Raw genomic sequence first — 24,847 nt, 5'->3', positions numbered from 1 at the left:
GAACCAGGTAACACATTACGTAAGGACGGCAGGCGAACGTTGCAGTGGCCTGGATGTTGCTGTCAGCTGCCAGTGCGTTGCACAACCCGCACGCCCATCCGTCCACGGATGCCTGATGTCCACTGACACGTGTGATCAGGACTGGAATCAGACCTCGTGAAATCACTTTATAAACTGTCAAACAACAATTGCTCAGGCTGCCATTGATGAGTGACGACTGCCCCGTGAGATATCTTTTTTTTCTTCATTTATATGGCAAATGAGATCTGAAAGAGATGGATGCAATGTAATACTTATCGACTCTACAGCAAGTTTGTCACCAATCTGTATTAAATACCGTCCAGAGGCAAGACTATGCAAACAGTCAGGCCTGTGCCTATGTAATTAGTAACCAATTTGGGTCTGCATCAGTAACCAGTAGTAACAGTAAAATTATTGAGAGGGCAGTGCAGCATAGGCAGCGATGGAGAGTGGGCTGCTGGATCTTATTGCATAACAGCTGTGGAGATGGAGGACTGCCATCTACACCATCAACAACACTGCCGTTTCGGGGGAATGTGCATTCATCTTTAGCAACAACTGAGACCCTCAAGCAAAGCCATTACAAGTCCACACTGAATTGCATCGCAAAGCTATGGATGCAATAAGAATGAATATTATGTATGGAGCTAGCACTGCCATGAGAAATCCTTCACCGCCACTAAGAGAGCAGCAGATAGTGGATGGGAAGAGTCAGGGCAGCTACCCCACCCCGAGCACTGAGGCAAGCAACACACACACACACACACACACAATTTAAAGTTACATTTAAATTATGACTGCTGGTCGAGTAAACGAGAACTACCAGGGCTAACCCACTGCCATAATGCTTCAAAAAAACATCGACCATCCACTGACAGTGTGCAGGCATTATTCTCTTTGGTATGTTAACTATGTATGTTGGAGACCACTTCATCTAACTAAGCTAGCTAGCTCGGCTCAGAATTAGCTGGTTAGCTAGCTGTCTACTTACCCATCTCAGTAGGATATTGCTCCGATAAATAAACCAGGATGTAAAGCTATCCAGGGCAGCTGTGAGCCTGGTCGTACCAGCCGGAGGCCCCGCTTCACCCACACGGTTCGTCCCCTAAGCTGGTAAAGTTAGCGGGCTGAGGTTAGCTAGCTAGCTCCGCAGCAGCAGCCAGCAGGCCAGTCGGGCAGTCCTGCTCAGATGAGGCTGGATGCTGTTGTACAGCGGCCTGTAGACCGGTAGACTGCCAGGTTAACACATCTGGCTTCCTCTCATATTCGCACCACCAGTCAGACTCTGCTGGCTCTCCGCTGGGTGACTGAGGCTCAGTCTGAGATACCACAGTCAAGGCAGCCAGGATGAAAAGTACAACTTCCGGTCACAAGCTTCAAAATAAGATCCCTTATTGAGGAACGCGTTTCAACATTTTTAAGTACAAAGAAAAGAAGTGAAAATAAAGTAATAATTCAAGGGGGGAGTTGTAGGGCGCAATTGTTCCAAAAGCCTTTAGAAGTGAGATTTGGTGTTGTATATTTTTGCCAACCCTGAATTAATGGCATCTTGCATATGGCTATTAATGTATGCTGTGAAAAATACATTTTGCAAAAAACGCTTACTTAACAGCAGTAGTTTCACTCTATTTATTCCAATGATTCCAATGAGTATTACTTCTCACGGTACTACGATTTTTGTTATTACATAAAAAAAATCTTGCATTTATTTTGAAGATAAAACCGCTGTACTTTGGGTCGCATTCTACGGAACTCTAGCTAACTTGACGCACCTAAGGCTGAGTACTATACAGCAGAGTCAAGCTGTCATTGTTCTCCAGAATAATACCGGAAGTGAAGCAATTTGACTTTCACATTAAGAGCATCAAATCTGTCACTTTTGAGGGGGGGGGGGGAGAATATATGCTTGCTATGCTGATTTGGTTGAACTAATGAGTGCCACACCACAGTGAAAACATGAAATAGGAATAATAATGTTTGATGTATGTAGAAAATGACCGGACATGACGGACATAATTAGGGATGTAGTGGAGGGTAAACCCACCTACACTCAGTTAAAGGGTATACCAACTTTTTAAGCTGACTTAAATCTGTATGACATAAATTAAATTTAATTAAAAATGAAATATAATTAAAGCCGTTAATTATAGAATAATTTAACCCAGTCTTGTCATAAATTAGAATGAATGTAATCATATGGTGGGAATAATAATAATAGATAGATAGATAGATAGATAGATAGATAGATAGATAGAGAGATAGAGAGATAGATAGCCTATATATAGGGTACATAATATATATGTATGTATAAATGTATTGATTTTATGGTATGAAACGGAGAAAAGCAGAGAATCTTAGTATTTGTGGAGCTGTCACCAGAAAATGTTTGGTATTTTGACTTGATACATGAGTAAAACTATTTATAGATCATCAAAATTATAATCAATTAATTTTCTGTTGATCAACTAATAGATTAATCAAATAATCGTTTCAGCACTACAAAGGGAAATGGAATCTACGACATCACTTGCAATGCTGTATGGGATGAGTAGTTCAATTCCTCTTAAAAACATTATGTACAGTCTAGTACCCTTGCTTTTTTGCGTTTTTCATATATATAGCATATTTCTGAATACTGGTAGCTGGTTGGTTTGGGTCATAGTTTAAAACTCTTTATGCAAAGATTTTCTGAACTGTCTAAGGAGAAAGTCAGTAGGAAATTTATCAACAGGTATCAGTGGGAATCATACTTGTGGAACCCAGGTCATTAAAGAAGGTGGCGGCCGCTTTTCCGAATATTCAACGTCTTTTCCCGTCTTTCCCACATGCTTAAATGCATCATAACGTTCGATGGTCAACTGTCACTGCTGGATAACGTTAAATCCAACCAACAGCTAACTTTTCTTTACTAGAAATTGCTCTAACCAACCGTCAAGCTAGCTATGTAAATATCCACTCAAAATATTCGGTTTAGTGAATTTATAAACATATTTATGCCAAACTCTTACTTTACTGTTAAAATTGTATGTTAAACTTGATGGGTTAACGTTACTTCACTTGAACTGAATTTATCTGGGTCTGTGCTAGCTTGGTTACATTTGCTAGCTAGCTAACGTAATTGTAAAACGCTAATTTAAGATTTGGCAACATGAACAAAGACTACGGAGTGGTTACCGTGGAGGAAAACATGGATTACAAGAGCAATAATGGGTGTTGCTACGAAAGGGGGCATGTACGAGAGGCACTTCTGAGGAATAAATTTCTAATTTCCATGCTTGCTGCTGTTGTCCTGGGTAAGTGGTAACTAGAAGCCAGGTTACAGTTTAACCCACTGCATTTAGAGAAATGGAGGTTAAAATCATTACTAACGTCAGTGTGGCCGATTCAGGAAAGCTTAGACCAAAAATCCACTATCAACAATGAATAAAATTGATCCTGTACTGTTTTCACTGAAGATTCTCCTTAAGTAATCATGCTCCATCTGTCTTTTTAAGTCTGACGCCACTTGGAAATTGTAGGAATTGCAGTTGAGGTTGTCAAGTCTCTTATTGTTCCATTTATCAGACAATATGGCCACCTACTGGATGTTTTTTAAAATACACTTCACATATATATTCATTACTCCATTAAGTCATTACTATTCATTAAGTCAACTCTTAATTGTATGTATAGGCTTAAGCCCTGGAACATGTTAGTGTTCTGCCAGGTGAATGCAATTAACTACCTGGTAGGGTAGAACCAGTGTATTAGAGCACTGCTTGGATGAAAACTGTTCAGTTCTTATTCTTATTCCTGTAAATGCAAACTATTGCCTAATTCCTCAGACTTTTTCCTATTGCTAAGATGGTAGCCATTATGAAATGATTCACAGCCAGTGATATAGTGGTAAATAAAAAGGTAAACTATGACATACAGGCAGTGGTCATTATAAGGCAAATAAAAAGCATCTATTCATGCTTTCCCCCCCTTAAAACACCCTATCCATAGCTTACATGAGTTTGTTTACATCCCTGTTCATAGCTATTTGAAACCTTTTTGCCGTGTTTATATCAATGTTGAAGCTCCAATATTTGTATGTTCTTGTCTCACAGGGATTGCTTTGGGTCTGATTATCAGAGACCACATTCCCCTCACAGAACTGAGCAAATTCTACATAGGCTTTCCAGGGGAACTGTTGATGCGGATGCTTAAATTAGTTATCCTCCCTCTGGTTGTTTCAAGTATGATAACAGGTAAGCACCAGGTCTACCTCTCCCTCTTTTACACTGCTATATTAGGAAAAAAATGTGTTTCCTATAGGACTAGTCATTAAAGATGATTGTGAAAACAGGTATAAGCATGCTATAGACTATGTGTAGCATTTTAACGTCAATAAATCATTGTCTCACTCATTTTTAGACATTAGTGTAATTACAGTAAACAAACTCTCTACAATGCATTTTCGTGTGACACTGGATCAGATTTGGCGGGAAATCTACTGGATTGCTTTACGGCACAAAATAGGAAGAGGGCGCAAACGGAGTTAAGCTTTCAGAGTTTCTGGTAATGGCAGATGGTGGAAGGAGTGATGGAAGGAGTGAAAGGCCAATGGAAAAATCACTTGTAACACGTTTATCCTCTTCAAACAAAACCACTGGTGTGAGATAGAGGCTACCAATCGTCTCCACCATCGTCTTATTTGTTTACTGTAATTATACCAAGGTATCACAATTAACAGTGATATGTTGATGTCATTTTTAATATAGGTGTTGCTGCTCTGAACTCTGATGTCTCCGGAAAAGTGGCTCTACGTGCAGCAGTGTACTTCATCTCAACAACTATTCTAGCTGTGACTATTGGTAAGAGAAATACTATACATCACGCAAATATGTGGGTTACTTTTATGTTTTTGTGCACATTCCTCCATACAAGCTCATAATTGGTTAACAGTGAAATCGGCTATCCTGTGGATCAATTGCCACCACTAGCTTTCACAGCGTATTCACAGATCCTGAAAAAATGTCAAATGTCTGAAATTTAAGTGTCTAAATTTAAAAATACAGTAATCTGACTTCTTATTTTTGTCGCCATTGATAGTTTAAATTTCATTTTGGTTGGTTGTGGTAATGACAGATTCATTACATTCAGTGATAACTAGTCGAGGCAGAGTTGGAAAGTACGGCAAACAAAATAAGACAAATGGCATGAATTTTGTAGTTTCACCAAAAGATGTGAATGGCACCGGCAGTAGTGTCGGTTTGATTTTCATATGTTGTATTAACTACATTACTGAAACTTCCAGTTGGTCACAGTTAGTTTGACCCACATGCATGTCCACTCTTAGATTAATACAGGACAGAGTTAACACAAATTCACAAACATGTTGGATTATATTATTTATTACTTAGTGTAAACATTCATTCCAGACCAATCTGTAAAAGAAAGTTGTTTACAATCAGTCAACTTATTGTATGAGCAGAAATTATTTATTTGAAAAATTCCGTTCATTGTTTTCTTTTCTTCCTGCCTTGTTTGTTGTTTGTTCTGACTTTGCTGTATGTTTTTTTACACCATGTAAAGCACTTTAGAATTGTGAAATAAGACATTCTCCAGTGTTTTTCTCTTTCCCATATGGAAAAGCTGTAGCATGCATGCCATTGTTTTTCTTGCAGGTCTAGTATTGGTACAGATCATCAAGCCTGGAGTAACTTACAGTGTCGGTACGGGTGAGAGAGGTGACAGCGAGGAAACCATCTCCACAGTGGACGCCATGTTGGATCTCCTGAGGTGTGAAGGCAGCGTATAGACTTGTTTTCTCACTCCACCTCCCTTCTGTTTTCTCTACGCATTTTCCAATTCAGCGAGGTTGTAGGCCGGTCAGTGCCGTTTCAGAATCAACTCATCAGTGCTTTTCTTAACCAGAAATGATATGGAAGGTGTTCTACAAAGTCAGACAAACTTAAGACAGATGTTGTGTTTGGCTTTTATTTCTTCTTTTTAGGAATATGGTGCCATCTAATCTGGTTGAGGCTTGCTTCCAACAGGTATGATGTTTGATTTGATTCCAGTAGGCTAATTATTACCACCCATTTGGCCTGTTTTCCATGATGGAGACAATGTAATATTAAAGCTGTGAATGTGTTTATCTCAGTACAAGACGGAAAGGAAGGAGTTTGAGGTGGAAGTCGACGAAAACAGCCCCGTGTTGCAAATGATGGGATTGGAAGTGGTAAATGAACCTTTTCCCCCTTGTCACTTTGAAGATGCTTTTGTGAAGTTTACATCGACGCTGATAATCCATCATAAATCATTCTGACTCTGCCATCTTGTTTCAGAATGGCACGGAAGTGACGCTTGTGGGCGAAGACGTTGCAGGAGTCAATATTTTGGGCCTCATCATCTTCTGTCTGATTTTCGGCGTGGTCATTGGAAAAATGGGAGAAAGAGGGAAAATCCTTGTTGATTTTTTCACCGCCCTCAACGGGGCCACCAAAATTTTGGTTCAAATAGTAATGAGGTAAAGTGAAACATGTCGTTTTTAGAACCTCAGCATAGTCACTATAATACACATATTCTAAATGAGAAAAATGAACAGGAATAAAGTTCCTGCCATGGAAAACGACAGTATATGCTCAAAACACTGAATCTAAAAAGTAGGGGCTTTCCTGCTTTGGTCATTGCCATTAAAAATAGCGAAACTGTCTTGTTAACATCTTTCACTTTTCTACTCTTCCGTTATTACTATAACTATTGAAAAATGTTCTAAGGGAATGCAAATAATTATTGTTATTCATGTTTTGGTTTCCAAAAGTAATTCTTCACTTTGATTTCTTCCATCTTCATTCTGTGTGTTGTTTCCTCTCCAGCTACATGCCAGTTGGGGTAACATTCATGATTGCCAGCCACATTGTTGAAATTGACAACTGGGATATTGTCTACAAACTTGGAAAGTTCATAGTAACTGTAATTCTGGGGTAAGTTCTCCTTTACTCTGTTGCCAACTTGGTGACTTTGTTGCTAGATATAGCAACTTTTCAGAACCTCATGGCAACATCATTTCTCAAAAGCAACTAGTGACATATATACTAGCAACTTTTTCAGACCACGGGGAACAATGTTAATGTCTTGACTCCCAAAGCATATGGCAGCAAATCAGCACACCTGATGCCAATGCACGTACTTTTGCACTGCTTGGAATGGATCGGGGGCTGGAGCAATTATATTCATATGCAAATTGGCGATGCCATCTGGCAACTTCTGGAGACTTTTTGAACAGCCGAAAGCTACTTTCCTTGGAAGAAAGTTAGCAACACTATCCTTTTTCCCACCTAGACGTTGCACAGAGGATGCACAAACACTCTTATTTGCTATTGTGAGTTCAATTCAGATAATCAGGATTCATTGTGTCATTTTTGCTCTTCTTTCCAGGCTTTTAATTCACGGCGCAATAACTCTACCATCAATGTTTTTCTTCTTTGTGAGAAATAACCCCTATAAAATGATTTGGGGGATGGCTCCTGCCTTGCTGACTGCACTGCTCATCTCATCCAGGTAAAAGGATTTACAGTACAGTGTCATAGTGTAGAGGACAACAGGACTGGAGAGCGTCTTGAAACTATCAACTGTACCAAACAAGAAGAGAGGATATATATATTAGCTAGGAGGATACGAGAAACCAAGGCACTCAACTTGAAGTGAAAAGAACTAAAATGACTTTATTGTATTGGCGAGTTCTAAATACAGAACATGATTGACTCCTAAGTTTCAATTAGTCTCTTCCAGCATGTGGAGATTTCCCATAAGTGACCATACCAACACCAGAATTTAATTTGGGAAGATAGGTGAATATGTGGATGAGACCCTCTTCTCTGTTGCAGCCCCACTTTGTGATTTAGACTGATAAGACAGCTGGATTTTTAGATAAAACCTTCTCTAGAACTAACAAAGGGTGCAATGTGTCTCCAAGCGCTGCAACTCTGCCGGTGACGTTCCGATGTTGCGAGGAGGTGAACATGATCGACAGGAGAATCACTCGCTTCATGCTGCCCATGGGCACCACCATCAACATGGACGGAACGGCCCTTTACGAAGGAGTGGCGGCCCTCTTTATCGCTCAGCTCAATAATATCAAACTTGACATGGCTCAGATATTTATCATTGGGTAAGTGACACTTATCCAATTATTTTGTTCACTCTCCCTTGAAATAGTTTTATTTATTCATTGAAAAAAAGTGAGAGGGTTAGAAAAATGGTTTTGCTTAAAAGACAGTTGACTTTGATTACTTATGTTATTTGGCGTTAGTGTTGAATTACATACTACACAAATATGCAAGCAGCACAGTGATTTTAGTGTAACTAGTAATATATATTTTTTTGTATATGTCGCTGTCCATCCTCAATACTCTTTTCATAAGGTCTCGGCACAAAATGCTTCTATTGTATTTTGTCAAATGTAATTTTTTTGGACTACACATAAGCAACTCTACAACTATCCGCATTGTCCTGCTATAGTAAAGCACACCAATCTGGTGCTCCACGCGGGATAAAAAACGCAAAAAATCATTTTGAAGTGCCGTTTGACCCATGTCTGTTGATAACCTTAGGTGAAAAAGATTTATACACCACTTGCCATTATCTGTTGGACTCAGTTGTGTAGAAAACAGCCAAAAGCACTGTATGTGTCGCGGAAAAAACAATTAACAGAACTTACTTTATCTGAAAACCTCACAAATGGGACAATTCAGGAGGTCAGCATGTCAAGACTTTGAAATACAGTGGCGCACAAATGTGAAGTGCATCTAAACACATTTTCTCTAAATTGCAACTGATAGAAGAAGGACATTTTTGTGCTTCTACATTGTTAATCATGCACATTCACTAGGCTAGTTGGTTTGTGCGTTAAAGACCTAGATCTAACAGGTTATGGTGCGGTTTATTAAGAGTTTAAGATCCAGTCTAGCCATCATGGCCTTTGATGATGCTCCTGCCTTTCAACTGCAGTGTAACAGCAGCAGCGTCCAGCATAGGATCAGCAGGGATCCCGGCTGCAGGAGCGGTGACCACTCTGCTGGTCCTGACAGCAGTCGATTTACCCGTGAGGGACGCCACCCTTCTCATCGCTACAGAATGGCTGCTGTAAGTTTAACCTGCAGTTCTGGAAATAAAGTTCCTATCAAGCAAAATGCGGTATAGCAGATATCCTCTGTTTTCACATTTTCTGTGGTTTGCATGTTTCAGAGACCGTTGCAACACGTCCATCAACGTCCTCGGAGACAGCATCGGTGTGGCAATTGTGCAAAAACTCTCCATGAAGGAATTGGAAAAAATGGATGAGATGGTGGTGGAAGAAGCTGCGCAAGTGGATACGACAAGGTGATGTAAACAGAAACTCTGGATGGTCTTAGTTTCTGTTTACAACCATATATAGGAATATATGGAAAGTAAGTATGTTAGTAATGTCCAGGTTTTGAAGAGCTTGGAAATTACCTACTACACCCTACTAAACATTGACCTTTTCCAGACCAAACAAACCTATTAGTCTGATAGATGGGTTGTACAAGATGCTAGTCAGCCTCATTGTTTTGTACCTGTACACTACACATGCTTGTGTTTGCGCTTCCTGTTCAGGCTCCAAACCATGGTTCAGGTGCTGGGGGATGAGACACTGGGAGTCGGCCTGACTAGGAGACTGTCCCAGATGGAGGCCGGTGCCATCGACGCGCAGCCCATCGCCGATCCCGGCGGCCCCAGCCAGGTCCGGGTCAGCATCAGCCAGGTCGCTCTAGAGTGCCGGTCCAGCTCAGGAAACCGCCCATCCCGCGACAGCAACAGCAGCGGCAGCAGCCTGGCTTTCGAGAGCGTTCAAGCAATGGCCGCCGTTTGAAATGAACAGCCCAGTTTGGAAATTGTTGGTTTGAGGTCTGATTTAATGTTCGTAGCTGTGAGTTATCGTATTAGTTTCAGCTTTATATAGTGAGCACAAATGTCTCATATATCCTATTTTATGAAATTTATATGAAATCTATGTCCATGGCTATGTCCATGGCAATGTACTTTACTGTTTTAGTGATGATAAGCCCAGTGCTAATCTAAAGTCATACTTCTAATTTGCTCTAATTTCAAAGCAAATCTAATAGCACAATTTACTTCATTTACTTAGTTAATTTACTTAATATATACTAGTTAATATACATTACTTAATATACTTAGTTAACTACTTTAATATTGCTTTTTTTTCCAAATATACTATCGTCAATTCTAGCCAGAAATGTATACTCTTCAATTCAGTAGTTTTCAAAGCCAGTAAATAAATATCTGATTTCAGCAATGGATTTTGTGTGTTTGTGTGTGTGTGTGTGTGTGTGTGTGTGTGTGTGTGTGTGTGTGAGAGAGAGAGAGAGAGGGAGAGAGAGAGAGAGCTGTCAGTGGCACAGTAGGTGGCAGCACAGTCAGACAACAGATTCAACTTTACATTTTTAAAGAGATACCTAAAAGAATACCAGTCTCATGAGAAATATGGCCAGGTGACTCCTGTAACGCTCTCAGTTAGTAAAAAAACGTGAAAGACTACTATTCCAGACAGGGAAAGTCAGGGAATATCATGGAATTTTACAAATTGACCACTTTACAGGAATATAGCAGAATGGTTTTTTTTCCAACATTCTTTGCGTTAGATGGTTTTTAGCCCAACTGGAGTAGAAAACCTACATAAAAACAACATTACCAAACCAAGAATTAACATTGTAGGTTATGGAAGCGCTCTGACTTGATTAAGGAAAGTCATGGAAAAGTCATGGAATTTTACATCAGGTGCACAGGGTGAACTCTGGCTCTGCTGCAGGCATTTAGAACCGGCTTCAGCGACGATGCTTAATCTGTCCTAACTCTCCTGTCTGCAGTCATGAAAAGGAGAAAATGTCAGAGGCACCTTGTGTGTGTGTGGTGGGGGGGGGGTGGAGGAGGAGGAGGCGGGAGGAGGTGACCTGAGTCAAAGGCTTGCATCGCCCTCCCTCCTTCTCCTCTCTCTCTGTCACACACACACACATACACACACACACGCTCCCTGCCTCCTCCACAGCAACGCTTGCCATCAGCAGCGTCTGACGGCGGCATCCTCTGCCGGTAGCAGCGCAGCGGCTTCCATCCTCCTCTTAACCCCCCTGTCTGCCTCTGACGCCGGGGCTGCAGGAGGCTTTTGTGTCTCCCCAGAAAACCCCATTGTGCTTCTCCTATTGTGAGGGAAAAGAAAAAGAAGCAGCGCCATGGACATGATGGGCAAAAAAGAGCGACGAGGCGTGAATTTCAAAGGCTTGCTGAAGAGGAACTGGCTTCTGATTGCCACGGTCATATCAGTGCTGTTAGGTATGTAAAAGCCCCCCCATTGTCTGCTCATGTATGACTGTGATGCATTCTCCTTGCTTGATGGCATTTTTTCTAGTTGTCTTCATTCCTATTTAGACGTGCATCCTACCCTAAATCGTTTTTTTTTACCACCCAGGCTTTAATTCCTTGCCTTCTAACCGCTGTCAGTGTTTAAATAAATCAACCTCTTTGGCATAAACTGGGGGCTATAGGGTCTTCACTGCTTGTCTGAGCAGCAGCAGCAGACGCTAGTGCAGGAACGCTTATGTATATGAATGAGTACATGCCTTTTATTTCATAATACAGAATGGATGGTTATGGTGTGGTGTGATGTTATATAGGAGGCAGACCCCGTTGCCTCTCTCTCTCCTCCAGAGGCAAAGATCGTTTTTTTCCGCCGCTGTGTCTGTATCTGTCTCGGTCAAAACGTGACCAGACTGAAGTGACAGTGGCTTTTTTCTCTGACGCTGGGTCGACATGTGGAATCAGTCCCAGCACAGTGCACAGACTGTGTACAAGGTATCCACAGGTCCTTATAAAGTCTGAAAAAGTCTTACAATAAATGAGATAAATGTAAAGCCTTAAAAAGTATTAAAATGTCCAGTTATTAGAGCTCTTATTTTTGCTTATTTGTGCTGCATGTCCACTCTTAGATGAATCCAGAACTGAGTTACTAGTACAATCTGCATGCTGTCTGCTTTACTAAACACAATAGGGCTTCTCAATTAATTTCCTGGTGTCCTGTTCTTATTCTGCCCATTAATAGTTTCATAACTTTAATTAGAAATAGGCAGTAATAGGCTGGTTTTGCCAACTTTGCTTCTTTATGTTGGTTTTTAAATTGGTCTCATTCAGTTCCAGGTTGCAGGTAGAACCTAAAAAGGTTTTAAAAGTCTTAAATTTGGCTTTCTGAAACCTGCAGGTACCCTGATGTATTTGCACAACCTGCCACAGTAATAATAAACTACAGTACCATGATCTTTGATACAGGAAATTTACAATCACTAGAGTTCCTTGGCTTAGATGCAACTATTTTGAATAAACACTTATAAGCCTACCTCTAATTACAAGTGAATAATCTGCTTTGTGAGTTAATGCACCTTGATACCAATGATACCTTCTGAAGTCTGCTGGGATAAAGGAAAATTAAGAAAGATTAAACTAATCACTTGCATTGACAGAATCCATGATAGCGTATAGAACTACAGGTATAAGTAACACTTTCAATATATTTAAACCTTTTGGTCTTCAGTATTCGCTCATATACTATTTGGGAGTTGATCACAAACTGGAGTTGCTGAAAAGCATTAGGTGGCTTGAGAATTAAATCTAAGCTAAAAGTGCAGTGCATTGAAATCCTCTGAGACTGGAAAATGTTAAAATTGCCCTTTTAGAATATTGTTATAGAATATTTTTATTTATTTCTAAGCCTACTGCAGATACCATATTGGGAGTATCAAATCTGGACACATATTCATATGTATCTAATCCAGGGTTGCTACTGGTCATGGAATTTCTGGAATATCATGGCATTTAGAGGGGGATTCACGATTCAATACAACTATGATACAATATAATAAATAAGTTAAAAGTTAAGTTAATAAATAAGTTAAATGACAACAAAGTATAACTGCGCAGAATTATGTTTTTTTTCTGAGCCACAAATCTTTCTCGCGATGGCATTGGCTCGCTAGAATGTAAACAACAATTTCATTACAATTGTCAACAGTCATTACAAAGTGTCAATAATATAATTTGGATGGAGAGCTTGTGAAATTGTGATGGTCAAGCGTCTCATTTGTGATTACTACAGCAGAATAAAATGGAGCTAATAACGCGATTCATTTGTCTGCCCCACGATACGTATTGTCACATATTGTCTTGCTCATGTCACGAAATTTGGTCAGACCAGGCTGTTTGTGAATAAATTGGGATGTTACACTGCATATTATCTAAGCTCTCAGCCTCTCGCGCTGACCACACTTGTGGTGCTGGTTGTACACAGCTTTGAGAGGCCAAGTATGATGATGACTAAAGTAGCCTGCTATATGTAAGTATCTTAAAATAGCTGATACAAATTGACATGACATTAGAGGATTAGAGTTAAAATCATGCGTCATGGTTTTTCTTTATTGTTGTTCTATGGTAGCTCAATTGTACCTTGAACAAATTTGGCATAGGACAGGCAATCAGTGCTTAATTGGTAAAGGGATTTTTGTAGTATTGGAAAACAGATAGGAAGCTGGAATGTTTCTTAGCTTCTAATGCTAAAGATTGTGCGTAGATAAAAAAGGGTTCAATGCATGTAGAAAAAGAAAGATCCAAAAATATTCAAAAAAAAAATAAAAAATCTATGACGAACCAAATAGAATAGAATTTTTAACAGATTTTTGGAGTACCCTGGATCTCTTTTTAGACGTGAAATCTTGTAGTATCTTTCCATCCTTGGCTACATGACTCTCAGGTGACTGCAAAGAGCAATCACCTCTTTTAATACCAAATGAGGGGTATGCCTGTCATAAACGGTCCGATAATAATCCAGCTGGCTGACTCTGCTCTGCCATCGGACGCTTTAGAAGAGGAGGGATCTATTTTTTGTAGACCTATAACAGGATGTGATGTCCCTTATGACAGGCTGAAAGGGGGAGGAAAGGAAGAAAAGGGAAAAGATTTATTTGTTTATGGACTGGTTGTTGACTTGCCCTCAGTCAGAGTTGTTTAATATTTTTATAGATGTTTTTCATGTTCAATGTGTAGAGGGCATATTTACTCAGGGGCAATAAAGTTAGTCATTCCTTCTTGCTCTTTAACCTGGATGACCTCTTGTTTTTTCCAAGAGGCCTCTCCCAAGCGGGATGCTGCCGGGCTTGTTTCATCTCTCCGAGCCCGTTTATTGAAAAACACATTTTATTATTTCGCCGAAGAACATTTCTGGCCCCTCAGCATTCATTAGCAGCGGTAAAAACCAGGCTGCCCAACAACAAGATCATAACTGCAGTCGTGGAATTAAAAAATACCGATGTACAAGTATGTGACAGCTTTTTAACGGGTCAGCGCCGGTGTAACATCCAGTTACGGTTTGCTGTGTCATCCCAACCTTTCACAAGCATCATAAATGGCAGTCTGTTACGTTTGATAACGCACTTGGAGGTGCGGAGTGTATTAGCAAAACCGCTGAGTGGGATACATGTGGCATTTATGTGTAGAAAGTGTACACCAATGTGCAGCGCGCCTCATCAATTCCATAAGCGAGAAACCACACTGACCTGTAAAATAATAATAGTCTCTGTGGACAGTGACAGCACTGCTATCTGCTTATGCTGATCTTCTGTAATTTTGGCATTCATCTAAGTGACGTGATACCAATTCAAATGTTTGAAATCTAGTCTTTTCTGTCTGCATTTCGTTTTATATTTCAAAGACTAACCACTCTTGATCTAGCAACTGCTATTGTCATTATTTCACCTCTATACTGAAGTAGCATAGCTTGTCTGTTCTGCGTCTACGTGTAATTACACAGTCATTGTAGCTGAATACAGTCTGTCATTTTATTTGTGTGAGCTGAAACCAAGCAGTCCCTATGATTAAAAGCTCCGTCTTTCTCCCATTGTGTCGCCCATCTCCCAGGCATCAGTTTGGGTGTCGTGGTCAGAGAGTATGCATCCCTCTCCCACCTCCACAAGCAGTATTTTGGCTTCCCTGGAGAGATCCTGATGCGAATGCTTAAGCTGGTCATCCTTCCGCTCATCATTTCCAGCATGATTACAGGTAACTTGAATGTGCCTATCTGATTGTATTTCTACTGTATTTCTACAACTTTCAAGGCCCTAAAACGACGGCTCCTGTCATTTGAGATGGCTAGGTAATCCACTAAATGCAACCAGAAGTTGTTTCTCTTGTACCTTATCCATGTAAAAGAATTGGATGGAGACGTGTCCATAGGTGACCCATGTGTTCACCCTGCGAGCAACACAATCAACAAGTCAGCAGAAGTTCATTCATTTCCCTGTTGGGACTCTTGTCTTTCCTACACTTTATCTCTCTCATTTCCACTGTCCATATAAAGAGACAAACTGGAGTTACATTAACAAAATACAGAAGGAGAGAGTTGGGTAACTGATACTGCTGTTGACTGTTAAGGAATGTCATTCAGGAGCTGCATTACACCTTCTCAGGCTAATCCCTTCACCTCGCCCCAAAACAGCGTATCAGGGCTCCCTGCCGAAATGGGATTAGGCCTTGAGGCAGTTCATCTTTATTAGCTTTAAAATGGACAAATTACATGGAATTTTTTACCGTAGCTTCAAATTGACCTTGCACATGAAACACCTAGGAGCGATATCAAGGAAAAGCTTCCAGGGAAAGAATAGAGGCAGTACTTTGAAAGTAAGGCAGTATAGTGGCAGGTGGTTGCCTTGATATATTTTTCCTTCTCTCTGTCCTTTTCAGCCCAGCTTTATTTGAACCCTACTGAGGGGAATTTTACTATGATGCAACAGCCTGGGGACTGGTAAAACTGTGTATGTGGCTGTATGGTAAACAGAGAGGAGCAATTAAATATAATGCGCTGCTAAAAGCAGATGTTCAAAACCGTTTGAGGTAGCTTCTTGATATGAGCACCAGAATGCAAGTGTTTTCAATATACTGAATTTGACCAAAAAAATAAATACTGAATTGGACAAAGAAAAAATTGTATCAATCATTTGTTTTAGTGTCTCAGTTAAGCTATCGTTGTTTAAGAAAAACAATCAATCTTAAATTTCCCTTGATTTGGAAAAAAACAATTTTGAGAGTCAATACAGGCAATAACCTTTTGAATGTAAAACATGTTATTAAAAAATCAATGCCAAGAAAAGAAAGGAATCAATCTAAAGTGTTAGCATGGAGCCTACTATCACTCAACATGATGATTTTGGTGTCTATGTTCTCGTCACTTAACAGGTAAGTTGACCAACAGGACAAAAAGTCAGTGTATTCCTTTAAGAGAGTACCAGGGGATCCCCAGAAAAATGAAGAACAAGTTTATTTCCACTATTGTTTCATCTACATCTTAGAAGTTAGTAGTTAGAACAAGGAGAAGTTGGGTGGTCCACAGCCAAGAGCGTATCTATTTGGGAGCTGAGCATTTACAATTGATCAATATTCAATTAAACCTGGTTGCAGTGAAAGATGAGTATCCAATTACACTTCTGGCAGTGTTATAAGAGCTGTTTCTCCACAGGGGTTGCAGCCTTGGACTCTGAGGTGTCGGGAAAGATAGGTCTGCGAGCCGTTGTGTATTATTTCTCAACAACCATCATCGCAGTCATTCTCGGTGAGTTCATACAGTTTCCTTTTCTCAGAACTTTCTCCACTCGTCTCACTCAGTTGCATTAATTCTAAGTTCCCCTGATGATTTGGATTGCACTTAAATACACTTAAATCACTCAAATGGCGTTGTTGTATGTCATAGTAGTGGTTGATCATCTTACCTCTTTCCACATTGCTGGAGAAACTAGTCACTTCTTGGTCTGATATGAAACTCCTTTAAAGACGAGATGAAATGAAAAATGCCTTTTTAACCCTTTTAGATCACATCCCCGGTCATACTGTGCACCTATTTAACAATATATGCCAAAAAAAATACCAAAAATCAATTTCATTGTATTCTTATATCAAAATTCAATCATGTTTTCTTCCTGTAAAACAAAATATGCCGTGTGCTTACGTAAGCATGCCCGTAACTAATTTCAACCAATAATATCATGACATCCACCCATCAATCAATCTTCAACTTTTAGCGCACAGAGCTAAGATTCATTAGTTAGCTAGCTAGCAACAGCACACCCACTTTTCAACGTTCAAATCAAATTCCTCCCAACGTTATGTCCCGCCTGTCTTTCCTGTTTCACTCGGAAATACGTCACGATACGGAAGTTAGATACTCTCGAAATGCCGTTTCATCTCGACTTTAATGCTTAAGTTACATTTTCATCACAGCATACTGAGTGATGGCATCTTTTTCAGGTATTATTTTGGTGATGACCATCAAACCAGGAGTCTCTCAGACGGCTGAGCACATTGACAGGGCAGGGACCACGCCCAACGTCACAACAGTTGACACCCTCCTGGACCTCGTCAGGTGACTGCTTGAATGCTTGAATCGAAATCTTGGTGGTGGGTCAACAGCCACTTAGCACCTCTGTTCTGCATTTGGCAGCAAATCAGACTTGAGTTAAGTCTGCGCAGCAGGGGTTTAATACTAGAACTCTGAGGTATTCAGACCTCAGACTTTGGTATTAACCAATTTCTTGAATTTTAAAGAACCCTAACCTTCTCTTTTAATGGAATTGGCCCTTGCAAAAAAATCAATGACATTACTGTCAGGGAATTTTTGTTGTACACCACTCTCCCCTGTGTCCTTCCTCCACCACCATCTCAAGTCCTGTCTTATCCCATCAACAGAAACATGTTTCCAGAAAATCTGGTGCAGGCTTGCTTTCAACAGGTAAGTGGCTTTGCACATCCAATCTCTATCTAATGAGTTCAAATCCATGCTTTTCAAGTGTCATCTATGTCTACACCAGCATCTAACGAGTATATGCAGCTGTGTCAATGTCACTCCATAAAACTGTGACCATCTCACTCCAGTACAAGACAAAGCGCAAAGAGTTGGAGCCTCCCAAAGTTACGGTCAACACCACCACAATTCCACCTCTCGCAACTACTATCATGGCAGCTGTGGAGGTAGGTGTGCACATCACCCCTTTCCTCTGTGTTTTGTTTGCCAGGGAGGGAGGATTTTCAATAGATACATTATCCTATTGATGCCATTGCCTTTTCACTTGGTACCCCAAAAAAGCAAACAAATAAAGCTACACTAGGCATGCTTTTTATGTAAAAGTACTCCCATCTTATGAGCCTAAAAAAGTCCAAGAGTGTCTTCAGTGGGCAATGTCCACTTGCATGGCAACTCAGGTCTTGATCTGAGCATGACGACAGTGTATCCTTGTCTTTTTATGTGTCTGCACCTGGCAACTAATATCTGATCTACATGCATCAGAACACACAATAATGACATAAGTAGGCATGGGTCAGTGTGCTGTGATCCCGTACAAAAAAAAGTGCACAGCTCATCAATGGGTCTTTAGAGTCAGCTAATGTGGTTGTGAAAGCAGCTTCCTGGGCCTGGTCTTGGCTAACCAGAATGAATTACCTCCTTGTTTCCTCTCTTGGCAGAATATAACCAAGGACTATAAAATCATTGGGACATATTCGGATGGAATCAACGTGTTGGGCCTTATCGTATTCTGCGTTGCTTTTGGCCTTGTCATTGGCAAGATGGGCGAAAAGGGGCGCATCCTCCTGGAATTTTTTGACGCCTTGAATGAAGCAACCATGAAACTAGTCCAGATAATTATGTGGTATGTGTAACCTGCCTTAGGTTTGATCCACATCTGTGGAAATCTATCTATTACAAGCTGCAAAGAGAATTGAAGATCACCTTTTCAGTTTGCGTCAAAACTCAGACTATGCAAAGTTTTTAAGTACAAAAACTGTATGCTATGGAAAGGTGAAATGGACCTGGCAATGTTTAAGAACTAATCCTTACTAATCCAAATTTAAATAGATTATGCAAACCATTACCCATTGATCGTAAACCTTCTCAAAACATCAAGGTCCAGATTCACTAAGATTGCATTGCATCTCGGTTGCTCTAGCTAACAGTGTTTTCATCATATTCACTCGTAAAATTATGCAAATCAAGTTTTGGCACAAACAAGTCCTCGAAAAGAGCGCTGCCCGCTTCATCACCAATTGCAAGCTTCAGCTTTCAGCCTCAGCAAATTATGTGCTTCAGCCATAAGACTACTCCATCAAGGCTGCACCCTCACACCCTAAAGCCCCTTTATAATTGCAGAGTTCTCTGATCTGATCTAGATTGTAGGATGTAAACCCTCTGCCTCTGTCTGATGTGCTGGTGACGATGCTGCGACCCAAACTCTGCGCAAAGTCTTTACGCTTCCTTTCAAAGGATCTTATATGGGCTAATAATTTAGGGGAGTTGGCGTTGTTAAGTGTTAGTGAATCTCTATTTGCATGGCCTTCGCCTATAAATAAATATTATGTGGGCAAAATAATGAGATTTACATATCATTTACATATGTATGACCATGACAGACACAAAGAGGCTTTATTTTTTGACCAGCACTGTTAGATTTTCACTCACTGAGCACGGTTAGTGAGTAGCATGGCTTTCTGATTTGGTCATTTTAGTGATATAGCACTCTTCCCTGTGCAAAACTTTAGTGAACCTGGGCCCAAATATAAGCTTGCCATAGTCCTAGATTCTCTACTCCTGGCTCACATATAATCCCTCCTATTCCAAACGATGCTTAGTTAATACTTGTGTAATTTCAGCTACATGCCAGTGGGGATCCTGTTCCTAATTGCTGCTAAGATCATTGAGGTGGAAGACTGGGAGATCTTCAGGAAGATGGGCCTTTATATGGTGACAGTGCTGAGCGGGTAAGCCGTCCCATTACTCCGTATCCGCCGGTTCCAGACACTGGGATTTACAGCTGACATTTGAGCAGATTCTCCCTCCAATGATACTGTAAAAGCCGAGCTCTGTGTGGGCACTGATAAGGGCCAAGGACATTTAAAACTGCTCAACCTGCAGATGCCGTAATGAGAGCTTTGGTCAACGCTTACTCACGCCTCTAAATCTATGTGACAGACTTAAAGACTGTACAGTAAATCCCCCTCAAGTTAGGTCAGAGGGTCCAAGCCTCTGTACACCTGTGTGACAATGTAGGGCTTTTTTCAAGTGTGCAGTGTTTTAACATTATGTTGTGTTCAGAACAGGGTGTAGCTGGAATGTATTTTGAAAACAGTTCAGTTAAGTCAGTTGCCATTTGATCCTTTACTCAAGGGCCTTTATTAGTGTGTGTGCCTGATTTATTACATTTGATCAGGAATGTAGTTATCGCTGTGAGAATGAAATGAAGCGCATTGTACTTATCTAAAGAGAAGTTGTAGGGGGTTGGATACTTCATGGGGCAACTGTATAGTTAATGACATGATGTTAAATCGAACGTCATTTCATTCGTCCGATGATTATATTGCAGGAAAAGTTTATCTATGCCTCTGCTGGGTTTATAATCTGCTCATAATTCACTTCAAGTTCAGTGTTACGGAAAAAAATGTCCGCTAGCATGTAATTGGTTTCCTCTTCAGCCTAGCTATCCACTCCACCATTTGTCTGCCGCTGATCTTCTTTGTCATTGTGAGGAAGAACCCATACACATTCACCTTGGGAATGGCTCAGGCCTTGGTGACGGCGCTCATGATATCCTCCAGGTCAGCCTCCTCTACCTTCCTCACTGTGCTTACGACTGATTAAAATACATGTTCTGTGTGTGTGTGTGTGTGTGTGTGTGTGTGTGTGTGTGTGTGTGTGTGCACGCGCGGTTGTTTTACTATTGAGGTCCTTATTCATAAAACTCAACGGTAACAGCATTGCTTAGCATAAAATATGCAGCTCAGTAATTTGAACTTATTCATAAATATACCGTGGCTGTGATTATGGTGACATAGCCACATTACTGCTGCCCTATTCTCAGCCAATGAAAATCAATTTGTTAATTAAGCGGTACATATTTAATAGCCACCCTGGTTATCAAGTGAACTGCATACTAGATATGTCAGAACAGCAGAAAAAGACACAATTCAGCGCAAACTCAGTGTGTATGACAAATGTATTTGTTATATTATTCTATGTGTTTCCAAAGACAATGATGCTGCTTTATGACACAATGGAACATGTTCCACTGGTCAGAAAGCATCATCAGAGCAGGAGAGCAGGTGGTATTTTGTGCTTTTAGGCTACATGCAAATGAGCAATGAAAGTTGTGGTGCTGCAAATTTAACATTTATGAATCAAAAAACACTCTACTGTGACCGTCTCAGCCCATAAGGTCACGCTTACTTACTACACTAAACTTACGCAATGCCTTAAATGTCATGTCACTCCAGCTCTGCCACCCTGCCTGTCACCTTCCGCTGTGCCGAGGAGAACAATCGGATCGACAAGCGGATCACCCGCTTCGTCCTCCCGGTGGGCGCCACCATCAACATGGACGGCACGGCGCTGTATGAGGCGGTGGCCGCCATCTTCATCGCCCAGCTGAACGACTACGCCCTGGACGTGGGCCAGATCGTTACCATCAGGTAAGTCTTTAACCGTCCGGAGGCGTTTCTTACTTAAATTCAGGTCAGGTAGTCAGGAATGAGACACATCACTCCTCTATAGCTATATGCTATCAAACTACAACTCCAAACTGCAGTATCAAACTATTGAAGCACTTCATTGTTATCTACAGATCAAGTCTGTTCTTTATGGAGCTGTATCTTATCAATAAAATGAAGTAAAAGTTGTATTATTTTGAATCCAACCCAGAAACAAGAGGAAGTGAAGGAGCATTTTAATAGTTTAAGACAAGTGGATTTTAACAGTCATATTTGTTTCTCAAAAATAGCAAAATATGTGACATAAGACAAGACAAAGATATTTATTGGCTGAATACAGGAAACTCTGACAGAATCATTGTTTTTGGTCTGCCTTCCCATTCTTTCTGGTTGCATCCTTCCTCTTTGCACCACAGGACTGGACACAATACTTGTAACAGTACTAAATTAAGTATTAAAATCCTAAGTCCCGTTTATGCATTAGGGCTAAAAGAACAGTGTGTATTTGACGTGTGTCCTATTTGTCTATTATACATCACCCTTGCTTTTATGGAAGTACTCTTTCAAATAGTTTAGGATTAGACCTGTAAAAGCCAATATGACGTACATTTTGCACATCCATTTTTCATTTTCTGTTTCAGCATAACAGCAACAGTTGCCAGTATCGGGGCGGCGGGAGTCCCTAACGCTGGGCTCGTCACCATGGTGATAGTCTTAACAGCCGTTGGACTACCAGCAAGTGACGTCACGTTGATAGTCGCTGTGGATTGGCTGCTGTGAGTTGGTTATCTGTCGTACCTTCTGTACAGTCATTGCTAACTGGATGATATGTATGTGTGAAACAGGCTCTCATCAAACAAATTTCTATGGAGTGAATTATGGTTCAGTATTTAGAAATATATGATTGGATGAATACAAATAAAAATAAGAAACAAATATTTTTGACCATCCACAAACAAATACATTGATACTTTGATTCACAAATGCAGATTCAAGAATTCCTATGACATTTTTGGCTCAGATGATATGTTGTTAAAAACATGTAAAAAATATCTAAGTAAGTAATAAGTATAAGTATTCTAAGTATTTCTTTGTGGATGGTCAAATTTATCATATTTGCGTTTCATCCTATCTTATAAATTTCTGAATACAGAACCACAATTTAATTTAATTTCTTTTATAAGAAACACTCGCTCATAGTATGTCATAGTATGTACATATACTTCTTAAAATGTCCTTGCTGCAGATCTTTTAATTTCTTTCTAATCTTTATATTTTGGTACTTTGTCTTGTTTCACGTGTACAAATGTGCTCTTTTTATGTTTATTTTACAATTTTAGTGGGGGGGTTTTTATGTAAAATTTTGCGCTGTTTTCAGTACACCTTACTGCAAGCATGACTTAATAAAATCAAGTCATAGCTGTTTTAAGCAGTTTCACAACAGCACCAGCTGAAAATATACTGAACAAAAATATAAACGCAACACTTTTGTTTTTGCTCCCATTTTTCATGAGTTGAAATAAAAGATCTAAGACTTTTTCTATGCACACTTTTCTATGCAGGCTTATTTCTCTCAAATTTTGTTCACAAATTTGTTTAAATCCGTGTTAGTGAGCACTTCTCCTTTGCCAAGATAATCCATCCACCTGACAGGTGTGGCATATCAAGATGCTGATTAAACAGCATGATTATTGCACAGGTGTGCCTTGGGCTGGTCACAATAAAAGGCCACTCTAAAATGTGCAGATGTCGCAAGTTTTGACTGCAGGAATGTCCACCAGAGCTCATGTTGCAGCATGATAATGCACGGCTCCATGTTGCAAGGATCTGTACACAATTCCTGAAAGCTGAAAACATCCCAGTTCTTGCATGGCCTGCATACTCACCAGACATGTCACCCATTGAGCATGTTTGGGATGCTCTGGATCGGCGTGTACGACAGCGTGTTCCACTTCCTGCCAATATCCAGCAACTTCGCACAGCCATTGAAGAGGAGTGGACCGACACTCCACAGGTCACAATCAACAACCTGATCAACTCTATGCGAAGGAGATGTGTCGCACTGCATGAGGCAAATGAGAAATGAGAAATGAGAAATAAGCCTTTTGTCTGCATAGAAAAAGTCTTAGATCTTTTATTTCAACTCATGAAAAATGGGAGCAAAACCAAGTGTTGCGTTTATATTTTTGTTAAGTATAGATCAAAATGATATTGTTGTTGTGATGTGAAAAACCTTGCAACTCCAATTTTGATGATTTTCATGTTTTAACCTGAACTGAGATATTTCATACTCTACGGATTGAGAAAATTCTACGACCCACTTGGTCTGCCCTTTCAAAACCCCATTAGACAAACTCAATGCATGGTGGTCGAGCTAAAAACAAGGCGGTTTCTTAGTTCCTGAAGAGCTGACGCTTTGGAGATCCAAAGTTTTCACCTGACAGCAGTGATATGTTAAAATACTGTGCATTTACTGAAGAAAAAAATGCTCTAGAATTAACTTGCGGGTGTATTCCAGGGACCGGTTCCGCACTATGATCAACGTGCTCGGCGACGCGTACGGAGCCGGCATTGTCCAGAAACTGTCCAAGCGGGAGCTGGAGAGGATGGACCTGACGTCAGACGTGGACGTGGCCAACCCCTTCGCCCTGGAAGCCACCCTGGACGACGAGGAGTGCGAGAAGAAGTCCTACGTCAACGGAGGCTTCACCGTCGACAAGACCGACGCCATCTCCTTCACCGAAACCTCACAGTTTTAGCCCCCTGGCCGGCTCAGGGGAGTCGAGGAAAAGTGCCACGCTGCTGTAGATGTAAAGCGGGGGGAAAAAAAACCTCCATCATGTATCAGTGCCATTATGAGTGAGGACGAAAGCATTCCGCGAGAATCCTCCCAAGCTCAGACATTAGCAATAGCAGGCTCTGTTCGCTGTTCGCGCTCAATATAACCCACCAAGCTTGTCCAAAATGATCACCCTTCATAACCGCCTGAGGAAATCCACTCGGTCCTTCAAACCACGACTAAAGTGCTTCCTTCCTACACTTGACATTTTGCCAAGCATAAGCAAAGTCAGTTTTCTTTGGAATAACAATGTCTTCTTTTTGCAAAGATGCACTGACAGGAAGAGCTGTGTGTGTGTGTGCGGTGCGTGTGAGGAGATTCTTTTTGGACGTATTTGAGCGTTTCACCAGGCTGAGCTGTATGGAGAGCCATGTGTGCCGCAACAATCATTATCGGCTAGTACAGTGATTAGTTATC

The 24,847-nt window shown here is 40.6% G+C and overlaps 3 protein-coding genes across 3 annotated transcripts in view; 2 read left to right on the top strand and 1 right to left on the bottom strand.

Annotated features, from left to right (window-relative positions):
• rap1gds1 (RAP1, GTP-GDP dissociation stimulator 1) overlaps positions 1–1,310 on the bottom strand; it is a 31,250-nt gene extending 29,940 nt beyond the window's left edge. The window contains exon 1 of the mRNA XM_071926094.2: positions 1,013–1,310. Within this exon, the coding sequence (XP_071782195.1) occupies positions 1,013–1,016 (4 nt within the window). The 5' untranslated portion in view covers positions 1,017–1,310. The remainder of the gene's footprint in view (positions 1–1,012) is intronic.
• Positions 1,311–3,169: 1,859 nt separating this feature from the next.
• LOC139932342 (excitatory amino acid transporter 3-like) lies at positions 3,170–9,883 on the top strand. The gene is made up of 13 exons (XM_071926081.2): positions 3,170–3,314; positions 4,113–4,253; positions 4,767–4,859; positions 5,673–5,787; positions 6,002–6,044; positions 6,152–6,202; positions 6,336–6,517; positions 6,867–6,974; positions 7,429–7,551; positions 7,967–8,161; positions 9,001–9,135; positions 9,238–9,372; positions 9,628–9,883. Exons 1-13 carry the CDS (start codon positions 3,170–3,172, stop codon positions 9,881–9,883), a joined length of 1,722 nt encoding a protein of 573 aa, XP_071782182.2.
• Positions 9,884–11,261: 1,378 nt separating this feature from the next.
• LOC139932369 (excitatory amino acid transporter 3-like) lies at positions 11,262–24,350 on the top strand. The gene is made up of 12 exons (XM_071926119.1): positions 11,262–11,361; positions 14,989–15,129; positions 16,583–16,675; positions 17,368–17,482; positions 17,806–17,848; positions 17,992–18,087; positions 18,580–18,764; positions 19,762–19,869; positions 20,581–20,703; positions 21,379–21,573; positions 22,233–22,367; positions 24,110–24,350. Exons 1-12 carry the CDS (start codon positions 11,262–11,264, stop codon positions 24,348–24,350), a joined length of 1,575 nt encoding a protein of 524 aa, XP_071782220.1.
• The last annotated feature ends 497 nt before the right edge of the window (positions 24,351–24,847 follow it).

Source organism: Centroberyx gerrardi, chromosome 23 (genome assembly GCF_048128805.1).
Source record: "Centroberyx gerrardi isolate f3 chromosome 23, fCenGer3.hap1.cur.20231027, whole genome shotgun sequence".
NCBI lineage: Eukaryota > Metazoa > Chordata > Actinopteri > Beryciformes > Berycidae > Centroberyx > Centroberyx gerrardi.
The sequence above is the reverse complement of the archived record's forward strand: the minus strand, read 5'-3'. Positions and strand labels throughout refer to the sequence as shown.